At 39.0% G+C, this 24694-nt stretch overlaps 1 protein-coding gene and 1 pseudogene across 2 annotated transcripts; both read left to right on the top strand.

Moving 5' to 3' along the window:
• On the top strand, window positions 5929-7648 carry LOC109132178 (annotated as a pseudogene).
• Window positions 11382-12612, top strand: LOC104791918 (ubiquitin-conjugating enzyme E2 29-like). Of its 2 annotated transcripts, none has more exons than XM_019243280.1 (4): window positions 11382-11728; window positions 11853-11980; window positions 12165-12269; window positions 12426-12612. In XM_019243280.1, exons 1-4 carry the CDS (start codon window positions 11443-11445, stop codon window positions 12504-12506), a joined length of 600 nt encoding a protein of 199 aa, XP_019098825.1. In that variant the 5' UTR covers window positions 11382-11442; the 3' UTR covers window positions 12507-12612. The 2 variants fall into 2 exon arrangements, with proteins under 2 accessions (XP_019098825.1, XP_019098827.1); XM_019243282.1 differs by having other exon boundaries at window positions 11398-11689.

Raw genomic sequence — 24694 nt, 5'->3', positions numbered from 1 at the left:
AGCGTGCAAGAAGGCATTCCTGCCCAAATTCTTCTCCAACTCCAGAACCGCAAGGCTGCGAAATGACATTTCCAGCTTTGTTCAGAAGAACAATGAAACGTTCAGTGAAGCTTGGGAATGTTTCAAGGGATACACTACCAGATGTCCTCATCACGACTTCAGCAATGCGTCATTGCTAAGTACACTTTACAGAGGAGTGGTCCCCAAGATACGGATGTTGCTGGACACCGCAAGCAATGGTAACTTCCTCAACAAGGATGTTGATGAAGGTTGGGACCTAGTGGAGAACTTGGCTCAATCTGATGGGAATTACAATGAGGAGTACGACCGCAATGTGCGATCTATAGGAGAGGAAGATGCCAAGTACAAGAGGGACATGAATGCCCTCAATGACAAGCTCGACAAGCTCCTCAACCAGCAGCAGCATGTTCATGCAATATCACAGGAAAAGTAGTTTTTACAGCAAGATGGGGAGACAATACATATAGAGGATGTAAACTACATCAACAACCAAGGAGGATACAACAAAGGGTACAACAACTACAAGCCGAATCCAAACCTGTCTTACCGAAACCCGAATATTGCCAATCCTCATGACCAAACTTACCCATCTGCAGTTCAAGGGAACCAGGTCCAACAGAAACCTTTTGTCCAGTACAATCAAGGCTATGCACCTAAGCAGCAGTACTTTGGCAACTACAACGAACCACCTAGATTCCAACAAAATCACGGCCCGCAGAACCAATCACAAGAGGCTGAGTTACGCGGCCTACTTCAGCAAATGATTCAGAATCAGGCTTCAGCAGCTATGGACATCGCAAAACGGTTTACAGAGATGAGCAACAAGATCGACTCAGGATACAATGATTTGAACGCCTAGTACGAATCGCTCAATACTAAGTTTAGATACCTAGAAGGCCACCACAACAACCAACCAGCTCCAAAGCTCAACCAACTCCCAAGAAAAGCTGTTCAAAACCCTAAGGATTATGCCACTGCCCAAGCCATCTTCCTTGATGATGACTATGAGGATTACCTCATTGAAGACAGTGATGTTCAAGATGGGGAGGATATGGATCACTCAATGATAAATGAGGCCAAGTACTACATATCCGAGTATGAACCCGAGCCTTCACTCGAGAAGACTGATCGAGTTGATGATCGAGCACTGGTTGGAGGATCACAAATCAAAGAACCACCCGAAGCAGAACCCAATGACCTACCCGATGAGGGTGATCGGATGATACATCGAGTAGATGTTGAAACGAGAGATCAGCCTCAACTACATGTAGCAGCAGAAGGGGAGCTAGAGGAAAGGTTCAATGCTGCACTTGACATCCAACTGGAGGCACTTGCAAAGCGTATGGCCGCTCTCCTCGACGTAGGGACCTTTCTACGTCCGAAAGAACTTGGAGGTCGATTCTAATGTTGGTGAAGGAGAGCAAGAAGAGATCCAAACATCTCGATCAAGGAGCAAAGCTGCGGTTGCAAGAGGGAAGAGACCAGCCCCGGAGAAGGCTGAGAAGGTAGCTGAGAGAGCAGCTGAGGAAGAGGATCGAGACATAGAGGAGGAGCAGAGAGAAAGGACACGCCAAGCCTCACGGAGGCTGAAGCAGAAGGAGGTGGAGACTCCGACAAAACTCTTCAAGGTTTTCTGGAAGATGAGCTTCGTTGGTACCCGATACCCTCACCGTGAGACGATGAAGCAGTTGGGCATCACTAGAGATGTCGAGTTCCTGTTCGGAATGTGCCACCTCAGCCACATGATGCGAGCTCACCTTGAAGCCTATGATGAGGAGACGGTCCACTTCCTCTCGACTTTGAAGTTGCACTATTTTGAGGATCACCCGACCCTACTACCCGATGGGGGGATTGGGTTCATCACCTTCTCTGTGAGAAACAAGGAGTACTGACTCACTTTCAAGGAGATGGAGAAGCTGTATGGTTTCAAAGCTGGTAATGGAGAGGGAATGGAGGTTAGCAAGGAGGAAATGAGGTCCCTATGGCTGACAATAGGAGACAAGCTCCCCTACAAGTCTACAAGCTCCAAATCCGCTCAAATAAAGAGCCCTGTCTTGAGGTATTTTCACAAGTCCCTCGCATGCACTCTTTTTGCTAGAAAAGAGACTGGGAATGTGAATGATCACGAGTTTCAGCTGCTGGATATTGCATTGTGTGGAGTTTTGGACAATGCTAGGGATGGTACACCGCTAGTTGGGGATGTTGCGGATACTAGCATAAATGATAAATGAGGATATGGATCACTCAATGATAAATGATACTAGCATGTTGAGGATATGGATCACTCAATGATAAATGAGGCCAAGTACTACATATCCGAGTATGAACCCGAGCCTTTACCCGAGAAGACTAATCAAGTTGATAATCGAGCACTGGTTGGAGGATCACAAATGGAAGAACCGCCTGAAGCAGAACCCAATGACCTACCCAATGAGGGTGATCGGATGATACATCGAGTAGATGTTGAAATGAGAGATTAGCCTCAACTACATGTAGCAGCAGAAGGGGAGCTAAAGAAAAGGTTCAATGCTGCAATTTACATCCAACTGGAGGCACTTGCAAAGCGTATGGCCAAGTGTAGAACTCCACCTCCTAAGCTTTTGCCACCACATGAACTTCAAGAGGAATCTGCCAAGGAGGCAGCTTGGCTGGAGAATGAGGTTAAGGAGGCTGTCAATGAGATTGGGTTTGAAATTCTCAGGTGTGAAGTGTGCTTAGATCCTGAGCTACAAATCGAGGAAAGATTGGAGGATCATGGCTCCTTTACTTTGCCATGCTCGATAGGACTCCGGATTTTCAAGAATTGCTTGTGCGACCTTGGAGCTTCTGTTAGCATTATGCCACTATCAGTTGCCAACAAGATGGGATTCACCAGTTTTAAACCAAGTAGTCTGTATTTGGTTCTAGCTGATAGAACAGTCAGACATCCTATTGAGATCCTGGAAAACTTGCCACTCAGGATTGGAAGGGTGGAAGTTAATACTGATTTCATGATCCTTGATATGGATAAGGAACCAGACGATCCGCTGATCCTAGGAAGACCATTCTTGGCAACAATAGGTGTTGTGATTGAGGTAAAGCAAGGCAAGATCAGAATAGAGCATGGGGAGCACTTCAAGATGGAGTTTGATGTTAAGAAGGGGATTAAGAGGCCAACCATTGATGGTCAAGCTTTTTCCACTAAGACAAAGCAGAGAAAAGTCAAACATATTGAGGAAGTCAACACCACATTTGCCTTAGAACCTGGACAAAACCTGGAAAATCAGTTGAACCAGCCTGCTACAGTGGAGAGAATTCCAAAACCTCTCCCTCAAGGATCCCATGCTTAAGGAGCATAAAGAGTCAAGCTTAGTGACTTTAAACAAGCTCACTAGGGAGGAAGTCCCAAAGGTATCTTCTATTTTATTTTCTTTGATTTTATTTGTTGTAAATCTTGTTTTCTATTTCTTTTTGTAATTTTTTTTAATATAAAAAAAAAGAAAAAAAAATTGAAAAGTAAAAAAAGGAAATTGAGGAACCCGAGGGTCAACCCGACACCGTACTCGACGCGCCTGATCGTGTCCCTGCTCGGGTGGCGAGTTAAGTCCGAATTCCACAAGAAAGCCCACTCTCGGTGAAGCCGAACCCAATAACCCTAGCTTATCTAAGGGTTTCGAAAACCTTCTCCCTCAGCAGCAACTATAAGTTTCTTTCAACCCTAGAGCTTTTAGTTTCCATACTGTCTATTCTCTCTCGAACTCAAGTGTTATTCAATCTTCTTTGGGATTTAACCCTATTAACCACGAAGATTAGCTTTTTCTTCTCAAGGATTCAACAATGGAGTCACACACGAAAACCTACCAAAGGAAGGGAAGAAGATCAACCTCCACCGCTGCTACAATCGGAGGTGATGCCGTCGAATCACGAGAAGCCCAAGGAAGAGGAAACGTTCCGCATTCCCAACCGCTAGTTGGACGTTCTGCCTCCCCAACCCGATGTTCAACTCGATCCGTCACCCGATCCGGTGCTCGAGCAACCGTTCCTGTAGACCACCGATTTCGCTCACTGAGTCCAATGGCGAGTGCTGTTTGCCGCTCTTCTCGACGTAGGGACCTGTCTACATCCGAAAGAACTTGGAGGTCGATTCTGATGTTGGTGAAGGAGAGCAAGAGGAGATCCTAACATCTCGGTCAAGGAGCAGAGTTGCGGATGCAAGAGGGAAGAGACCAGCCCTGGAAAAGGCTGATAGGGTAGCTGAGAGAGCAGCTGAGGAAGAGGATCGAGACACAGAGGAGGAGCAGAGAGAAAGGACACACCAATCCTTGCAGAGGCTGAAGCAGAAGGAGGTGGAGACTCCGGCAAAACTCTTCAAGGTTTTCTGGAAGATGAGCTTCGTTGGTACCCGATACCCTCACCGTGAGACGATGAAGCAGTTGGGCATCCCTAGAGATGTCGAGTTCCTATTCGACATGTGCCACCTGGGCCACATGATGCGAGCTCACCTTGAAGCCTATGAGGAGGAGACGGTCCACTTCCTCTTGACTTTGAAGTTGCACTATTTTGAGGATCGAGAGAATTTCACTAACATTATATACCTTTGAAATGATTTTATTAACACTTTGAACATTTAAAATGATTTTACTAACACTTTAAACCTTAAAACTAACTTTCATTTTTGTACCATCATAAAAAATAATGGAATAATAATATCCATCAACGCGAAATAGTTAAACTATGTTGGTTTAATTTAAATTTTAATTAGTTTTAGTTTTTATATATAAATAAAAAGATAAAAAATAAATTTGTGTTCTTTTTCATTGTAGACAAAACTTTTACGACGTTACTCTTCAGATTATTAATTCTTTTAATAAATGCATCTCTACTAGAATCTGATTCAAATCGATTGAGTTTTCATTGGAAACCAATAAATCTTGTAAATATATTGTCGTCTTCAATTTTACATTTGTCAAATGTTTTAACCTTACCTCTGATTCTTTATTTTATTTTTTTGTTTTGATGTATTTTTAATTTTTTTTTATCAATCGTCATAAATAGTTATATTAAATTAAATTAATTAAATAAGTATTTAAATCAAACCAGCATAGTTTAACTATTTGTGTTGACGGATATTACATTTCTGTCATCTTCTGTGGCGGTACAAACAGAAAAGTTAGTTTTAAGGTAAAGTGTTAGTGAAATCATTTTAAAGTTTTATATTGTTAGTGAAAATATCTCAAAGTTTAAAGTGTTAATCAATGAGACTTTGAAGGAGTTTTAAAATGTAATTTTCCTGCTAATGGATACAAATAAAACAACCCCAACGCCCTAATGACTTTTAACCAAAAAAAATAAAGTCTATCCACTCAAATAAACTTTTGTTGGTATGTTCTTTACATTGTAAAATCTCTCGAAAAAAGTTGTACACCAACCTAAAAAAAAAAAGTAATATAATAATCTCGTACAATGCAGGGGACTCAACCTAGTATTAAATATTATACTAATCTACACTATTAATATCATTTAAGCCATAATTGATTAGTATGTGTGTTTGGCCTCTACGGAGCTGCAAGACCCAACAAAAATAGGGAGTTGACAAATAACTTTGGAGATTCTGAACTATCAGTTCACTAAATGTCTGATTGCAATAGAGAGTAATGTACATTCATTTTGCACTATGACAACTAACCGAGAAAAACTTGAATATCTACACATGTTAACTTGTTAAACATCTCCATCTTCTAGAAACATTAGCAAGTCCTTCACTCGTGAACCTGCTTCACAAAAACGAAGTTATTAGTCCGAATGGAATAAAAACTACATATACCTTTGCAGCCCACTTGGACGTCACATCAGCCTATTTTCTTAACCGACTAAAATCGTAACATATATTATATATATATTCCCGAAACATAATGGTAGCTAGGTTTCTCTACGCCGTACGTCTTAATATACCTTGCTAGGTTTCTCTCTAGGTCTAAAGTTTTTAGCATATCTCTTTCTATGTTGGATCGGCAAATCATGAGTTCACGAAACCAAAAACAAAAAAAATCATGAGTTCATCATCTACCATATCATCACTTACTGATCTCATCACGAAGATATTGTCGAGATTACCTTCAAAGTCAGTGGCGAGATTTCGTTGTGTGTCGAAGCAATGGGTGTCAATGTTTGGTAGTCCATATTTCAAAGAGTTGTTCCCGACCAGGTCCTCTGCTAAGCCGCGCCTCTTATTCGCCTTCGTAGAAAACGGCCAAGAAATCGAAGAAGAAGGCTTGGTGAGTGGAGCTTCTTCTCGTTACCTCAGCTTGAGCATCCATATGACAAATCGTCGTCTACGACTCATATCGCAGCGGCTGAATTTCATGTGAAGTTCTCTCTAAAAGGTCTACTGATCAATCATTATTTTGACTTAAAATATTTTTCATGTGGCTACGCCTCAGGCTTGTTCTATATCCATGGTAATCGATGGCAGGCTAGACCTCTGGTATGTAACCCCGTCACAGGACTGTATGCGATCACACCTAGACGGTATACTTACAGAAAGGCGTACAGCTTTTTCGGATTTGACCCGATTGACAAGCAGTACAAGGCATTGTCCATGCTTTATCCATCTGGTCGTCCAGGTCATCCTAAAATACTTATATTTAAAGAAGATGGAGATCTGAGGTGGAGAAAGATCAAATGTTCCTTAAAACATGATGTTAGGAGTGAAGGGGTATGCATCAATGGGGTTTTGTATTACTTAGGTGACACTTCGCATTTTAGTCCTCATAACTATGTGATAGTTTGCTTTGATGTTAGGTCTGAGAAATTCACCTTTATTGACGTAGAAAGGTTTTGTCGATTGATAAACTATAAAGGCAAATTAGCTATGATTTATTGGGAGGATGATGTCGACGTTCATGCGCTTTATTATATGGGGGAGGATGTCGACACTTATTTGGATGTGAATCTGATACCACTAATGAGTTGTGTGTCTGTGTTCTAGAGGATGTTGAGAAACAGGAATGGTCGAAATATGAATACACTTGGACCCATGATAGATTCTTCCGTCGTCACGTTTTCATCGCTGGAGCGACCAATTCGGGTGAAATAGTCTTTTCGATACGCAAGTATACACCTAAAGAACCGTTTTATGTTTTCTACTTCAATCTCGAAAGGAACTTTCTCAAACGTGTTGAGATCCAAGGTCTTGGTGAAGCGTTTCCGAAACCTCGTAGTGTTTGCACCTATGTTAACCACGTAGAGGATCTTAATCTTAACAATTGGGAACTACTCAAGTCATTCCATCCTCCATTCGAGAAACCAGAATATGTTCATGAGTCATCAGAATCAGAGTCAGAATCAGGGTCAGATTTAGAATCAGAATCAGCGTCATAATCAGGGTCAAAATCAGATTCAGAATCAGACTGAGAGGATACAAGGAGAAGAAGACTGGGAAGATCATTGGCTTTAGGTGAAAGCATTGGGCATGTCTTTTTTTCAACCTTATCTATTTTACTGTTTTTTTTTTTTTCTTTCTCTTTATTTATGAGCTTTATACAGCTATCCATCATTTTGTTTGGTCTTAAGAACATGGTTTTGTTGTTTCTCTTAGTTCTGTCTTTATAAAGCTGAGTATTTTAGCTCTAATTTTCAACATTTTTTCTTCTGGATGAGAATTATTCTCTGTTATTTTTCAACATCTTTCATTTTTGTGTTTGTTATTTTTCACTGTAATTGAAGAAAACATTCCATTAGTTCTACCGTTCCTGGTTTATATAGTCTCAGTCTTCATGTTCTCAATGCTTTGAAAGGTTGGATTGTTTGTTATTTTTCGGTTTCGCGAGCTCTGAAAACATATTTGTATCTCCAAGTTGGTCAGTTTGATTTGATCAGACTTGCTCTGAAACTTGACCATTTACTTTTGTTAGTCCAATGAACGTGGACAAGAAAACTAAGAACAAAGGATATAATTAATAACGATTGTTATGTTTAAGATATTCTGATTCTTAGATTCTTTATGAAGAACAAGAACTTTACCAAGTCCCATTAAAGACCGTTCAACATATATGGTATATTGCAACTAGCATGTAAGACCATAAGGCAGGTCTCTCTTTCAGAATCAGAACAAAAGAATGGATCTTTCTTCATCACCTTTATGGGCAAAGTGGGCGGCTAAAAAGAAACTTTAAAATGACATCTTTTATAAACAATGATAACTGAAATAAATTCTGAGTGCAAGCTGATATATCGGTTTTTAACCATGATATAAGTGTGATTTTTGAGTCTTTTCATTTGTTTCTAGGATTGTTTTTGAGTCTTTACAGGTTATTTAGGAATTTGGCACGGAAGGAGCAAAGTGGAGCTCTTTGGATGACTTTGGAGCATTTTACAGAAGGAAAAAAACTTGGACTCGGATCAGAGTAGCAGCGTCGACCGGCACCGAAGGAGCATCGGTCGACACCTATGTTTATCCGACGAGAGAAAGAAGAAATTGGAAGTTTTACAATTTTACCCAAAGTTTTCCTAAATTGCAACACAAGTCCCTGACGTGTTTTAGGACATATAAATAGTGTTTTTGGGTTTTAGAAAACCCTTAAGTTTTATTCTAACAAGATTTATTTTCTGCAACCCTGTGAGATTTTGAGAGCATTTGGGAGAGAGATATGAACTGCTTTGAGAGAAGAATTCTTGAACTCTCTCTTTACTTTTAATCTCAATAGCTTATTATTCAGAATTATGTTTTGTTCTTCATTGATTATGTCTGAGTAGTTTGCTTGTTAGGTTCACGGCTTTTCACAGGGATTTTATGATTTATTAGATCTGTTTATTTAAGATTCATTATCTTTCTAGATCTTCATCATAGGTTGTTCTTAATGCTAGATCTTTGATTAGCCATTTGGATTTAGATCTTAGGATTATTGATTGATATGAGAATATAATTGATAAAACCTTTTGATGATCAAAATTACTTCTTGCAAAGAGATTTGATTTAGTAATTTTGTGAACAATCTAAACTTGTTTTTAGAGCTAATTTTTCACCTAGAATTTTGCAAAGAAATTTGGATTTTCTGGTTTTAAATTTAGATAATATTTGCATTGAGAACTGATTTATTTTACAAAAGTGTTTAGAGTTCTAAATCTGATTTTTAATTATTTGAATCCTATTTAGTTATTGATTTAATACTTCATAATTACCTGAGAAATTCCCTAAGCCTAACCTTTTGATTTTCTGAATTCACAACCCTTTGATTTAATATTTTGCATTGTCTTCTTTTGTTTTTAATATAATTTAATATGTTTAGCGTAATATCAAAAACTCTATAATTTATTGTGTTTGATCTTGAGTCTCTGTGGATTCGACCCCTAAGTACTACATTGATCTCTTGTTTGAGAGAGTAGCTCTAGGGTTAATTTGAGCATATCAAATTTTGGCGCCGTTGNGCATTGTCTTATTTTGTTTTTAATACAATTTAATCTGTTTAGCGTAATATCAAAAACTCTATAATTTATTTTGTTTGATCTTGAGTCTCTGTGGATTCGACCCCTAACTACTACATTGATCTCTTGTTTGAGAAAGTAGCTCTAGGGTTAATTTGAGCATATCAAATTTTGGCGCCGTTGCCGGAGATCGAACCCGGGTCACCCGCGTGACAGGCGGGAATACTTACCACTATATTAGGAGAAACAACTCATTAGAAGTGAGAAAAGGGAGAGGAAAGGAGATGTATGAAGAATGTCTTGGCCTGAAGAGAGTCCATATGCCACTGATCGATACACCAAGGTAAGACTCACCTGTACTTGCTTTAATTTATGTAATGAGATGACAATGGTGAGACTAGAGATTCCAGAGGATTGTGGGATTTGAGTAAGGAATGTTGATGCTTTTCAAATGACAAAGTATATGAAGTAAGTTCTTGAGAGTCAAGGCGATGAAGAGTGCGAAGATCAATTGTCTGCAGTTGAGGGAGTTCCTATGTTTTCAAACCTCTTTCACAGGTCTAAGTTTCTGTTTTGCTTGAGGGCAAGCAAAGGCTAAGTCTAGGGGAGTTGATATATCATGGTTTTTACGGTTTTTAACCATGATATAAGTGTGCTTTTTGAGTCTTTTCATTTGTTTCTAGGATTGTTTTTGAGTCTTTACAGGTTATTTAGGAATTTGGCACGGAAGGAGCAAAGTGGAGCTATTTGGATGACTTTGGAGCATTTTACAGAAGGAAAAGAACTTGGACTCGGATCAGAGTAGCAGCGTCGACCGGCACCGAAGGAACATCGGTAGACACCTATGTTTATCCGACGAGAGAAAGAAGAAATTGGAAGTTTTACAATTTTACCCAAAGTTTTCCTAAATTGCAACACAAGTCCCTGACGTGTTTTAGGACATATAAATAGTGTTTTTGGGTTTTAGAAAACCCTTAAGTTTTATTCTAGCAAGTTTTATTTTCTGCAACCCTGTGAGATTTTGAGAGCATTTGGGAGAGAGATATGAACTGCTTTGAGAGAAGAATTCTTGAACTCTCTCTTTACTTTTAATCTCAATAGCTTATTATTCAGAATTATGTTTTGTTCTTCATTGATTATGTCTGAGTAGTTTGCTTGTTAGGTTCACGGCTTTTCACAGGGATTTTATGATTTATTAGATCTGTTTATTTAAGATTCATTATCTTTCTAGATCTTCATCATAGGTTGTTCTTAATGCTAGATCTTTGATTAGCCATTTGGATTTAGATCTTAGGATTATTGATTGATATGAGAATATAATTGATAAAACCTTTTGATGATCAAAATTACTTCTTGCAAAGAGATTTGATTTAGTAATTTTGTGAACAATCTAAACTTGTTTTTAGAGCTAATTTTTCACCTAGAATTTTGCAAAGAAATTTGGATTTTCTGGTTTTAAATTTAGATAATATTTGCATTGAGAACTGATTTATTTTACAAAAGTGTTTAGAGTTCTAAATCTGATTTTTAATTATTTGAATCCTATTTAGTTATTGATTTAATACTTCATAATTACCTGAGAAATTCCCTAAGCCTAACCTTTTGATTTTCTGAATTCACAACCCTTTGATTTAATATTTTGCATTGTCTTCTTTTGTTTTTAATATAATTTAATATGTTTAGCGTAATATCAAAAACTCTATAATTTATTGTGTTTGATCTTGAGTCTCTGTGGATTCGACCCCTAAGTACTACATTGATCTCTTGTTTGAGAGAGTAGCTCTAGGGTTAATTTGAGCATATCAAATTTTGGCGCCGTTGCCGGGGATCGAACCCAGATCACCCGCGTGACAGGCGGGAATACTTACCACTATATTAGGAGAAACAACTCATTAGAAGTGAGAAAGGGGAGAGGAAAGGAGATGTATGAAGAATGTCTTGGCCTGAAGAGAGTCCATATGCCACTGATCGATACACCAAGGTAAGACTCACCTGTACTTGCTTTAATTTATGTAATGCATGACAATGGTGAGCATATCACAAGCAATCTTGTTTGCAAGAGAATCAACAATCTTTGCTTACGGTTCACGCTTTAAAAACACACCTCTCACTACTTATTCTCTACACATAATCAACAATCTTTTGCATTTTCTCTCTAAACGCTATTTTCCCTTGAACCAACCATTCTGCAACCCGATGGCAACGAGAAGGATATTGAAAGAACTTAAGGAGTTGCAAAGAGACCCTCCTGTATCATGCAGTGCAGGTAGAGGCTCACAGTTTCCTCCTGTATCATGCAGTGCAGGTAGAGGCTCACAGTTTCTTGTTAATACAATAAGCCATGTATTAAAAAGTTATATCAGTACTACGTACTGTTTCTTCTAAAGACTTTTGATATTTCCTTTCTCCTTGGTTTGGCGGGTTTTTAGGTCCAACGGGAGAAGATATGTTCCAATGGCAAGCTACCATAATGGGTCCGAACGAGAGTCCGTACTCCGGCGGTGTTTTCCTTGTCAATATCCATTTCCCTCCGGATTATCCTTTCAAACCTCCCAAGGTAAATTACTTCCGCAACACGGAAACTTTTTTTAGCCTCCTTTTAAATAAAATTAATCGCCCAAAAAAGTCCAAATTCAACATCATATGATTGTTTCCCAAATGGTTTATATAAAGTTCTGATCTTTCTTACTATCGTTTCTTTCTTTTTCTTTTTGTCGTGATGTTTGGTTGATATTTTGCAGGTTGTCTTCAGAACCAAAGTGTTTCACCCAAACATCAACAGTAATGGAAACATATGGTTGGACATTCTCAAAGACCAATGGAGCCCTGCCCTTACCATCTCTAAGGTTTGAAATTATGAATATAAGACCAGAGCTTCTTGATATATATGTTTATTTAATTTTCAGTATTTTCATTTTCTCCATCAGTTTTAATTTGGTATATACCCGAGAAGCTAGCTCTATGGTCTAATATACAAACTGTCAAACATTTTGCTCTTGTAGGTGCTTCTCTCGGTATGCTCTCTTCTTACAGACCCAAACCCTGACGATCCTCTGGTGCCAGAGATAGCTCACATATACTAAACTGACAAGACCAGATATGAAGCCATTATAAATTGAGATTTCTATATTCATCAAATCTACACATCCCATAGATCATCTAGACTTAATTTAATTCAACCATAAATACTTTCTTAGAGAAGAAGAAACACTAACCTTGATCTATTGCTTGATTATGCTACGATGGATCCAAGTCTTCAAACTGATTTTCTCCTTCCTTTGACCTTTCTCTCTTATGATTCCTTTGATGGACAAGGAATCCACACTCTTCTCTCTTTCTATGTTTCTTTTGTTGTTGTTGTTTTGTTACGATATCTTTTATGGGATGTTCGTTCATTTTTATATATGTGACCAAAAGTCACTAGTGAACCAACGTAACAATCCACGTATGTAATCGTCACTTACTCGAACAGCCACTTAATAACATATGTATAACAACCTTTCATGTAATTAATATAATACTGCATATTAATTATATGTTATCATATATACAAATACCATAGAAAGATATTAACTATATATATTGATAAAGAAAGAGGTTATCAATACACCCAATTCTAATCATTAACTAAAAATAATCCATCACGGTGTCGTCTTATATATTAGAATTTATAAACGTTAATATGAACTTGAACTTTATTATTAAACCAAAAAATACATAGGTCACACAAAATATAAATATTCTTACATTCTCCCTTTTGGCCTTTGTGTCAACTTAATAGTTTAATAACTTTAATGCGCACTTTAATATCAAGCGCTCTTAATCTTTATCATTTTTGTGAAGTGACCTTAGTGCAGTGGCAGAAGGTTAGTCCATTTGTAGAAGGCACCATCACACCCGGGATCGAGTCCCGGCTCCTACGAATGTAGGAATTTGGCTAATGGGTCGGCCAGTTGTGGTCCAATGGTTGACAAAAAAAAAAAATAATAAAATCAAACTGATCGAATTATGGCGGTCACACGTCATTGAACACATGCCCCCTTCCATGTATCACAAGTCAGTTCCAATTTTATATTATTCTTTTTTACTGAGAAGATTCTTAATTCTCAAAATACTTATGTCATCTATAAACCATAAATGTGTACACATCCTTTAATGATAACATGTTTAATAAAAACAGAAACATAACTTTAAGATAGTGTCTCATATATAATAAGCATCCTATAATCAAAACAGCAAGGTCTTATCTATAACACCCATACGCTCTACATGGCCAATGAACACATTGGGTGGTAATCCCTTAGTTAGCGGATCTGTAACCATCATATCCGTCCTAATATGCTCAAAAGACACTCTACGTTTCCATACTTCTTCTTGGCAGACAAGTACTTTATCTCCATGTGTTTAGCACCTTTTGAGTACTTGTCATTCTTTGAAAAGAAGACAGCTGCAGAATTATCACAGTAAATTCTCAGCGGCTTCTCTATGTTGTCGAAAATCCGAAGCCCTGAGATAAAGTTCCACAGCCACAATGAATGAACTGTGGCCTCAAAGCATGCCACAAATTCGGCCTCTATAGTGGAAGAAGCAATGACAGACTGCTTTCCACTTTTCCACGATATTGCTCCTCCAGCTAACAAGAACAAATATCCAAACGTCGATTTCCTACTATCAACGCATCCGGCATAGTCTGAATCTGAATATCCAATGACCTCGAGGTCATCAGATCTCTTGTATGTAAGCATGAACTCTTTGGTGCCTTGAAAGTACCTGAGAACCTTATTTGCAGCCTTCCAGTGGTCCATTCCGGGATTACTTTGATATCGACCCAACATACCAACAGCAAAACTAATAATTGGTCGAGTACATGTTTGAACATAGTTCAAACTCCCAACCACTGATGCCTAAGGAATTCTTTCCATTTCTTTGCGTTCTAATTCATTTCTTGGACATTGCATTTTACTGAACTTGTCCCCTTTATGAATTGGAATTTTAACAGCAGAGCATTCACTCACTCTATATCTCTCTAAGACCTTATTGATATATCCTTTTTGAGACAAACTTAGCAATCCTTGTGATCTATCTCGAATTATTTCAATTCTGATCACATAAGATGCCTCACCCATATCTTTCATTTCAAAGTTTTTAAGATAGATATTTCTTTATATCATCTAGCATACCCATGTCATTCGCAGCAAGCAAAATATCATCAACATATAAGACTAAAATTACAAACTTGCTCCCACTGATCTTTATGTAGAGTCAACGGTAACCTCTACAAACCCATATGACGTAATGGTATCATTAAACTTCAAATACCATTGTCTGGAAGCTTGTTTAAGTCCATATATCAGCTTACACACTAGCTGTTCAATTCCTGTGGCCACAAACCCTTCAGGATGATCCATATATACTTTTTCCTCAAGCTCTCCATTCAAAAATGCGGTTTTCACATCCATTTGGTGAAGCTCCAGATCATAATGAGCCACCAAAGCCAAAACAATTCTAAGAGAATCCTTCTTTGAAACTGGAGAGAAGGTCTCTTTATAGTCAATGCCATCTTTTTGGGTGAAAACTTTGGCAACAAGGCGAGCCTTATATCTTTCAATGTTACCTTTTGAGTCGCGTTTAGTCTTAAAGACCCATTTAGAACCAATGGTTTTGAAACCATTTGACAACTTTACGAAGTCCCAAACATTATTATCACCCATAGATTTTATTTCTTCTTTCGCGGAAGTAGACCTTTTTCAGAATTGTCACTTTCCATGGCTTTTCGGAATGTGTTCGGGTCTTCGTCAATGCTTAAGTCATATTCACTTTCAACAGCATAAACCACATAGTCATGAAATGGCAGATCTTCGGTTCCTTCCAGATCGCCTTAATGGTTCTTGTGGTACACCATTTTCTTCATGAATAGCGACAGGTTCATTAATTGTCCCTTCATCTATTGGGATTGGTACATCATCATGTTGTTCTATTATCTCATTTGACTGTACTGAAACAATATGAACAACAATCTTAGGTGTGACAACAGGTGAAGAAGCTTCAACCTGAACTTCTTGAATGTCCACCTTTCTTGGTTCACCACTCCCACTAGTTTGACCATTTTCAATGAACCTAGCATTTCCCATTTCAACTATTCTCGTACTATGCTTAGGACAGTAAAATACATACCCCTTTGATTTTTCTGGATAGCCAATAAAGAAGCCAGTGACAGTCCCCGAATCAAGTTTCTTTTCATGTGAATTATATGGCTTTACTTCTGCTGGACATCCCCAAACACGTAAATGTCTTAAGCTTGGTTTCCTTCCCGTACACAGTTCAAAAGGAGTCTTAGGAACTGCCTTACTAGGAACCCGGTTTAAGACATACGTTGCAGTCTTTAATGCATATGTCCAAAACAAAAGGGGTAAAAAACTATTACTTATCATGCTCCTAACCATTTCCATTAAAGTACGATTCCGCCTCTCAGCTACACCATTATGCTGAGGAGTACCAGACATTGTATACTGTGCATGAATGCCTCTACTCTCAAGTAGCTTTGCAAATGGACCAGGACATTGTCCATTTTCTGTAAATTTTCCATAAAACCCACCACCTCTATCAGATCTCACTACTTTCACTTTTCTGTCTAATTATATTTCCACCTCATTAATGAATATCTCTAGGATATTCACAGACTGAGATTTCTCATGCAGCAGATAAGTATAACCATAACGTGAGTAATCATCAATAAAATTCATAAAGTATTTTTCACCGCTCCAAGATGGAGCATCAAACGGACCACATATATCAGTGTGAATTAACTCAAGAACTTGAGTACTTCTTGTGGCTGGTTTCTTTGTAATGTGTTTAGTCTGCTTTCCTTTCATGCAGTCTACACACACATCTAGATCACTAAAATCCAATGTTCTAAAATACGCTAGGCGCTAGTCGGGTGGTGCACCACCGTTTAGCGTATAGCTGTATATGCGGCTGTATATGCGGGATATATACGGTAAATATATTTTACCAAAAATATATATAGACATGAAAATTTATAAATATATTATATATATAAAAATAAATATATATAATAAAAGAACAAAATAAATATTAAAATCTCTGCAAAAATACTCATGAAATTGTCAAACCAAGTAGTCTAAAACTCAATAATTGAAACAGCAAGACGAAAACAGAAAAATAAACCAATTTTAATCTTCAAATTCTTCTTCTCCGTCGACTTGTAGTATCAAAATTCAAAACTCAAACCTAGTTTAACGATGTTAAGTATTATAATTCAATAATCAACAAGACAACAACGATACTATAGACATGATAAAGCCAAAAAGAGAAAGATCATGTAATCAAAACAAGAGAAGATGAGTAAAGAAAACCTGAAAACTCTCTGAATATAGAATGAAGTTTGAGAAAAGTGTCACGGCAGTAGAAAACGAATAAAGCTTAGGGTTTCTTCCATTTATAGGTTTCGTTTTATAACTTGATTGAAGGTTTAAAAAAAAAAAAATACTGACGTATATGCGCTAACCGTATAATCGTCCGTATATATGCCGTATAAGTAAGCGAATTAGACCAACCCGTATATGTTAAAACGCTTAGACTATAAACGGTACAGTGGGTCACCATTTACCGTATACTCACCGTATATATGGCCGCATAGTCCGTATTTTAGAACATTGCTAAAATCCAAGTGAGGAAGAATTTCATTCTTTACCAACCTCACAATTCTTTCCGTCCAATGTGACCTAGTCTTTGATGCCACAAGAAAACTGAACTTTCATCAGATGCACTACGCTTAATGCCTTGACTTTCAATATTAAACAAAGATTCAGAAAACTTTATATCAAGATTGAAACGATAAAGTGAATCAAACAAAGTACCACTTCCAGTAAGGTACAATGAGAAAACACCGTGTCCAATCTTAAAAACAAAACCTAAATTGTCCAACCTACTAACGGAAACAATATTTCTAACACACTCAAGTACATAGAGACACCCTTCAAGATCTACATGGCATCCAGTGTCCAAGATCAACTTATAAGTCCCAATGCCTTCAATTCGTGCCTTCATTCCGTTTCCCATGAACAAAAATTGTTCAGCTCCTCTTGTAGGTTGAATCGAACTGAATCCCTGTTTAATATGAGACACATGAGTAATAGCACCACTAACTAACCACCAAGTATTTGTAGGCACTTCGACAAGATTCAATTCAGAGCAAACATATATATGTTGCGTACCTTTTTTTTTCGAACCATGCCTTTCTTTTCGGACAGTCTTTCTTGAAGTGTCTCATTTTCTTGCAAAAGAAACACTTCCTTTCCTTCTGGATTTGACTTTCGGGGCCTTTCATGAAAGCTTTATCCTTCATCTTGTCCTTCCTACTTGGTTTTTCTTTATTGCTGCTAGCATTTCTATAGCCCACAAGATTGACAACATGATCCTTCATTTTCTTAATTCTCCCTTCCTCTTGAACCAACATAGCGTTTAACTCCTTAAAGTCCCATTTATCTTTAATGGTGTTGCAATTCACCTGGAACTGACTAAACTCAAAAGGTAGAGAGTTCATAATGAATTGGACCAAGAAATTCCCATGAACTTCCATTCCCAAGGTTGACAACCCTGCTGCCAAGTTAGACATGTGGGTCACATGATCATGAATTGGCTGAGACCAATCAAACTTTTTCGTAGTAAGCTCATTCATGAAACTTCCTACAATCGACTTGTCAGCCAAATCAGATTGTGTGTACACTCCTTAATTTTCTCTATGAATTCTCTTGCTTTCTCTGTCTTAGGCATAGATGGCTTAACACTTTCTGTCATCGTCATTCTCATGAGGTTCAAACTCAGCCTGTTAGATCGTTCCCAAATCTCATAACATGACTTTTCAGTTTCAGGGCTAACTCCTTTAATGGCTGCAGGTTCCTCATCCGTTAGTATTGCAGAGTCCAAGGCCATTATACCCATTGCAAACCGGATCTTATCAGACCATTCATCGTAATTCAGTCCATTGAATTTTACGACAAAATTAGCGTATGCATACAAGTTTGAAGAAGCTGCAAACATGTAAACATGCTTACCTATTAGTGCTTTGACACTTTTATACAGACTTTTAACACCTAACTTAAATGTAATGCATGAATTTAAATAACCTTTGGGCAATATTTAAACACAAGCCCTTTTAACATGCTAAATTTATAATTTTATAATTAATCAAATCACATATTAATCAAATAAACATGTTACCTTTGGGTACACATATTATTGACTATATTAAAAATATTAATTCTTTTCATATTATTAACTATATCCAGTGATCCACTTTTCAGTGATCTTCAACAATATAGATAACAAAATAATTGATCAATCAAAACTTTTATGTCATTTTTTTAGCATCTCTTTAATCATGATCAATTAATAAATCTTTAAAATTTTACTGTCTATATGCAATATAACAAGGCCACTTTGATGACTAACAAGTTATATACAAATAAATATTAAAATATTTAATTAGTATAAATTATTTTTCTACTCTATTAATATTACATAACACAATTACCCTAAACTTATAAAACTGCAGCGGAAACAATTTTTCACTACACGAATTCATATGTAGTAATTTTCCACTACACAAAACCCAGAATCATGGATACGCTTATACGCATCTCAGTGAACGTGAATTTAAATACATTCAAAAGTGCCATGAACTTATACATGAAATCGAATACGTGTATCGGTGTATGCATAAAACCAGTTATCTAATGATAGGTAACTTTTCAACCATTCACTATTTAAACAGAATCTAACAAAACCATTTATGTCAATCACTGAACATATTTACGTGCATGAAAACACCACTACTCATCATTCCTATAATTCCATCTTCGACAATGCATATTTTATTATTATCAATTGTGATATTTTTTACACATTAAATATGCATTAACCGTCCATTGTAATGATAAGCACCGGTTCATGAATGTATCGTTATTAATTCTAATCATCACGAATGACCCAGAATAAACGAATTCGTAAACACTCGATCAAACGAATTAAGTATGTTTCGCTAACGGTGAATTAAACAAATCTAGGTGGCTTTGATACCAAATATAAATTTAGATTTCTATATTCATGAAATCTACGCATCCCAAAGATCATCTAGACTTAATTTAATTCAACCATAAACACTTTTTTAGAGAAGTAGAAACACTAACCTTGATCCATTGCTTGATTATGTTTGATGATAGATCCAAGTCTTCAAACTGATTTTCTCCTTCCTTTGACTTTTCTATCTTATGATTCCTTTGATAGACAAGGAATCCACGCTCTTCTCTCTTTCTATGTTTCTTTTGTTGTTGTTGTTTTGTTACGATATCTTTTATGGGATGTTCGTTCATTTTTATATATGTGACCAAATGTCACTAGTGAACCAACGTAACAATCCACATACGTAATCGTCACTTACTCGAACAGCCACTTAATAACATATGTATAACAACCTTTCATGTAATTAATATAATACTGCATATTAGTTACACGTTATCATATATACAAACTAGAAAGTAGTCAAGAACAAAGAATAAATAGCAAATCGAGATTTTTTTTGAAGGGCTGACGTGGCAGGGGCGAAAAAAAAAGAGCAATTAGGGTTTTCTTACTTTTTGGTCACGGATAGTGTCGCCGGCGGCTTCTCCGAGCCGTCTAGGGGTTGGTTTCGGGTCAGATGGAGGCTCCGGTGGGGGTTGTGCAGAAAGAAACGGGGTCTGTGTTTTTTGATGAGGGTTCGATGGACGTGCAGTTGTCTGATAGGGATCATGTGGTTGGTTCAAAAGCGGTGTCTTCGTCGATTCAGCCTGCAACGGAGACTCACACGGGGAAACGTTCTTTTCTCCAGGTCGCACAAAAACGTATTTTCTCAAAGCAGAAGTTCGAAGTGTCGGAGGTGGATGGTAAGGAGAGGGTTGTTGTTCCTCGAGCGGTGTTTGTCGGGGCAAAGCCTCTATGGGAGGATTTTGTGATTGGAAAGTTTCTCCATGTTAAAGCTCCTCATGTAGGGAAAATACACATGATAGTGAATAAGATTTGGAGGTTAGGAGACCGGTCGTCCCTGATTGATGTCTTTGTGGTGAATGAGTCCACTGTTAAGTTTCGTATTCGAAATGAGGGTATGAAGAATAGAGTTTTGAATCGTGGAATGTGGAACCCTTTCACTGAAGAGGCTCAACCGGCCATGAAGTCAATCCCATTATGGGTTACTTTGAAAAATATTCCTCCCACAATGTTCACGAACAAGGGCTTGGAGTTCTTGGCAAGTGCAGTTGGGAAACCTATTCGGTTACACCCCAAAACAGAGGCGTGCACCAGCTTCACTGAGGCTCAAATCTTGGTGGAAGCGGATTTAACTAAGGAGCTCCCTACAGAGTATGCGTTTATGGGAGAGGAGGAAGGTGAACTAGATTTCGTTATCCGTTATAGTTACCCTTGGCTTCCTCCGCGTTGTTCCAGATGCAAGACATGGGGCCATCTTGTGTCTACTTGTTTGTCTCTTGGGGATAACATTGTCAACGAGCAGCAGGCAGAGCAATCTCCTTCGAATCTGCTCAAAACTGTTGCTACGGACTCATCCTCGGCACAACGTGAATTTTTAGCTGTAGACCCGCCTGTCTCGCAGAGTTCTGTACTCCCAGAAAATTTGGTCCACGATGCTGATGATAACCAGGAGGAGGAACGTTGGCAAACGCCAAAATCGGGTCGGAGCCCAAGTAACAAAACTAGTTCTGTGAAGTCTGGTGAGGCCTCTCTGCTCTCAAACTCTTACTCTGTTTTGGGAGCTGATGAAGAGTCTCAAACAGGGGAGGGGAGTGGAGTAGATCTGCCGTCTACCAACGATGTGCAGGCCTGTATGGCCACCAAAAATGTTACGGTTCGGCATCCTGACGGGGGCATTCAGGTAAGGGGTTCGCAGGGAGTGGTCTCTACGCGTCCCTACTTGCCGCGTGGTACCAAAACGGCTCATAAAACAGTCTCAAATCTTCTTGCTCCTAACCAGAGCAGGAAGCCTCCCTCACAATAATAATGTCTGATTTTTTTTGGAATGTCCGTGGTCTCAATAAATCTTCTAAGCATTCCATAATTAAACAGTGGGTGGAGCGTAATCAGTTTCAGTTTGGTTGTTTTCTTGAGACTCGAGTAAGGGAAAGGAAGGCTGAGCAGTTGGTGAGTCGTCTGTTTCCTGACTGGTCTCTTTTGTCTAATTATGAGCATAACCGCAAGGGTCGTATATAGGTTATGTGGAAAGGAAATGTGAGGGTTGATCCGTTCTATAAGAGTGAGCAGATCATCACCTGCTCTGTGAAGATGGAGGATCAAGAGGCATTTTTTTGTTCTTTTGTGTATGCTCTGAATACTGCGGAGGCTAGGAAGATCCTTTGGCAGGAGATTAAGGATCATTCTGACTCGCCACTTCTGCAGCATAAGCCTTGGCTACTTATGGGGGATTACAATGAAACTCTTAACATGGTGGAGCATTCAAGAGTGGATGATAGTCCGCTGGTCACAGGGGGAATGCGTGATTTTTAAGTTGTCATCAATCATTGCTCTCTCTCTCGGATATGGCGTATCATGGTCCCCTTTACACATGGTGTAATAAGAGGGAGAATGACCTTATCCTTAAAAAACTTGATCGTTTCTTGATAAATGGAGCGTGGGAGCGTTCATATCCGCACTCTTATAGCGTTTTTGCCGCTGGTGGTTGTTCCGATCATTTGTCTTGTCGCATAATGATACATGGTGGAGGTGCTCCAACTCATACACGACGTCGACCATTTAAGTTTGTAAATCTATTAACAGAAATGGAGGAATTCAAACCACTCGTTGGTGAGTACTGTCAGGACATGATGCCTTTATTCTTATCCACATCCTCTCTGTTTCGTTACTCCAAAAAACTTAAAGGTCTTAAACCAATGTTGTGCTCTTTAGCGAGGAGGCGGATAGGGCACCTTGTTCGGAAAACAGTAGAGGCTTATCTTGATTTATGCCAAAAGCAGCATGCTACTTTATCTAATCCCTCTACTCAGTTGATGGAGGAGGAGAACACTGCTTTTAAACGGTGGGACTTTTTAGTCGGTCTTGAAGAAAAGTTTTTAAAACAGAAGTCTAAGTTACATTGGCTGCAGGTGGGGGATAAGAACAACAAAACATTTCACAGTGCGGCTAAAGCTCGAGAAGCCGTGAATAATATTTAGGAGGTTCGTTGTCCTGATGGTAATGTTGTCAAACAGGATGCTGATATAAAGCGTGAGGCTGAGCGACACTTTAGGGAGTTCTTGCAGGAGGTTCCTGCAAACTTTGAAGGGATCATGGTGGAGGAGCTTGAGCAGCTCTTACCTTATCGATGTACTGCCATTGATCAGAAATCTCTCACCCGCGTAGTCACTGGTGATGAGGTGAAAAAAGTCCTTTTCTCTATGCCAAGTGATAAGGCACCGGGACCTGATGGATTCACTTCTGAATTCTTTAAAGCAACGTGGGACATAGTGGGTGCAGAATTTGTACTGGCTGTACAATCGTTTTTTGCCAAGGGTTTCTTGCCTAAGGGTGTTAATGCTACAATTCTCGCACTTATTCCCAATTCTCGCACTTCTGTTTGTCATGTGTATGGATGTACTCTCCAAACTTTTGGACAGGGCAGCGGGAGAGCGTTTGTTTGGCTATCATCCGCGGTGTCAGAACTTAGGTCTCACTCATTTAAGCTTTGCTGATGATCTTCTGGTTCTATCGGATGGTAAGCTGCAATCTATTGAGGGCGTGTTGGCGGTGTTTGATCAGTTTGCTAAGATTTCAGGGCTCACTATAAGTTTGGCGAAGTCAACTATCTACTTGGCTGGTGATGTTGCTTATCCTCCTGGGGTGCAACTTCCGTTTGTAGTGGGCTCCTTACCAGTCCGCTACCTTGGCCTCCCCCTCGTCACCAAACGACTATCAGTGATGGATTGCACTCCTTTATTGGAGTAGATTCGAAAACGTCTAGGCTCTTGGACTGCTCGTTCTTTATCCTATGCTGGTCGATTTAATCTGATATCCTCTGTGTTGTGGAGTGTTTGTAGTTTTTGGATGGGGGCGTTCCAACTACCGAGTGCGTGTATCGCTGATATTGAATCTTTATGCTCTGCTTTCCTTTGGTCTGGGACAGAAATGAATGCTCGAAAGGCAAAGGTATCATGGGAGGTTGTTTGTACGCCTAAAGCAGAGGGAGGACTTGGTTTACGTTCTTTAAAGGAAGCAAATCTTGTGTGTTTGTTGCGGCTAATCTGGCGTTTAATATCCCATGGTACCTCCTTGTGGGTGGCATGGTCTACTATGAATCTTTTACGGCAAGCATCCTTCTGGTCAGTTCAGAGCACATCGAGTTTGGGCTCCTGGATATGGAAAAAGCTTCTCACATATCGACCACCGGCCAAAACGTTTTGTAAAGTTGAGGTTGGGGATGGAACTCACACTTCTTTTTGGTTCGATAACTGGTCAGATTTGGATCCTTTTATTGACATTGTTGGTGACAGAGGTGTTATTGATCTGGGCATCAGTCGACAAAGTACACTCTCGGATGCTTGGACTCATCGTCGTCGACGGCGGCACAGATCGGAGCAGTTAACTGCAATGGAGGATGCTTTGTATTCTCAATGGCAGCGACGACAGACAAAACCTGAAAAATTATTATGGCGAGGTAAGAATGACGTTTTCAACCAGAAGTTCTCCACTCGAGATACATGGAATCATGTACGAACGACTTCTAACACAGTATCCTGGCATCGTGGAGTTTTGTTTGCTCATGCTACTCCAAAGTTCTCTTTCTGTGTCTGGTTGGCAGCCTTGGATCGCCTACCGACAGGTTTACGAATGGCGTTTTGGAACGGGTGGCTTGCGGGGACCTGCATTTTATGCCACTCTGCAATGGAGACTAGAGATCATCTGTTCTTTAGTTGCCCTTTTGCTTCTGAAGTGTGGTCCGCGCTGTCATAGGCTCTTCTTGGAGCCCACTACACAACGGTTTGGTCATCATTACTCGACACTCTCTCTAACCCACAGCTCCATAGGGTTGATGGCTTCCTTCTACGGTATGTTTTCCAAGTTGTTGTCTACATGTTATGGCGCGAGCGTAATGGGCGTCGTCATGGTGAGACTTCTCACACTGCAGCCTGCATCATCGACTGGATAGAGAGACAAGTTCGTGATCAGCTTCTCGCCATTGGCCTCTCCGGTGATCGGCGATATGACA

The sequence above is a fragment of the Camelina sativa genome, chromosome 1, assembly GCF_000633955.1.
Source record: "Camelina sativa cultivar DH55 chromosome 1, Cs, whole genome shotgun sequence".
Classification (NCBI taxonomy): domain Eukaryota; kingdom Viridiplantae; phylum Streptophyta; class Magnoliopsida; order Brassicales; family Brassicaceae; genus Camelina; species Camelina sativa.
Note: the sequence above shows the minus strand (reverse complement) of the source record. Positions and strands in the feature narration are given on the sequence as shown.

What these genes read in the sequence shown, in the direction of transcription:
- LOC104791918 (XM_019243280.1), top strand. Translation starts at nt 11,443, where the DNA reads ATGACAATGGTGAGCATATCACAAGCAATCTTGTTTGCAAGAGAATCA. An exon ending in TCCTGTATCATGCAGTGCAG is followed by an intron (nt 11,729 to 11,852) that starts GTAGAGGCTCAC and finishes GCGGGTTTTTAG; the next exon opens with GTCCAACGGGAGAAGATATG. An exon ending in ATCCTTTCAAACCTCCCAAG is followed by an intron (nt 11,981 to 12,164) that starts GTAAATTACTTC and finishes GATATTTTGCAG; the next exon opens with GTTGTCTTCAGAACCAAAGT.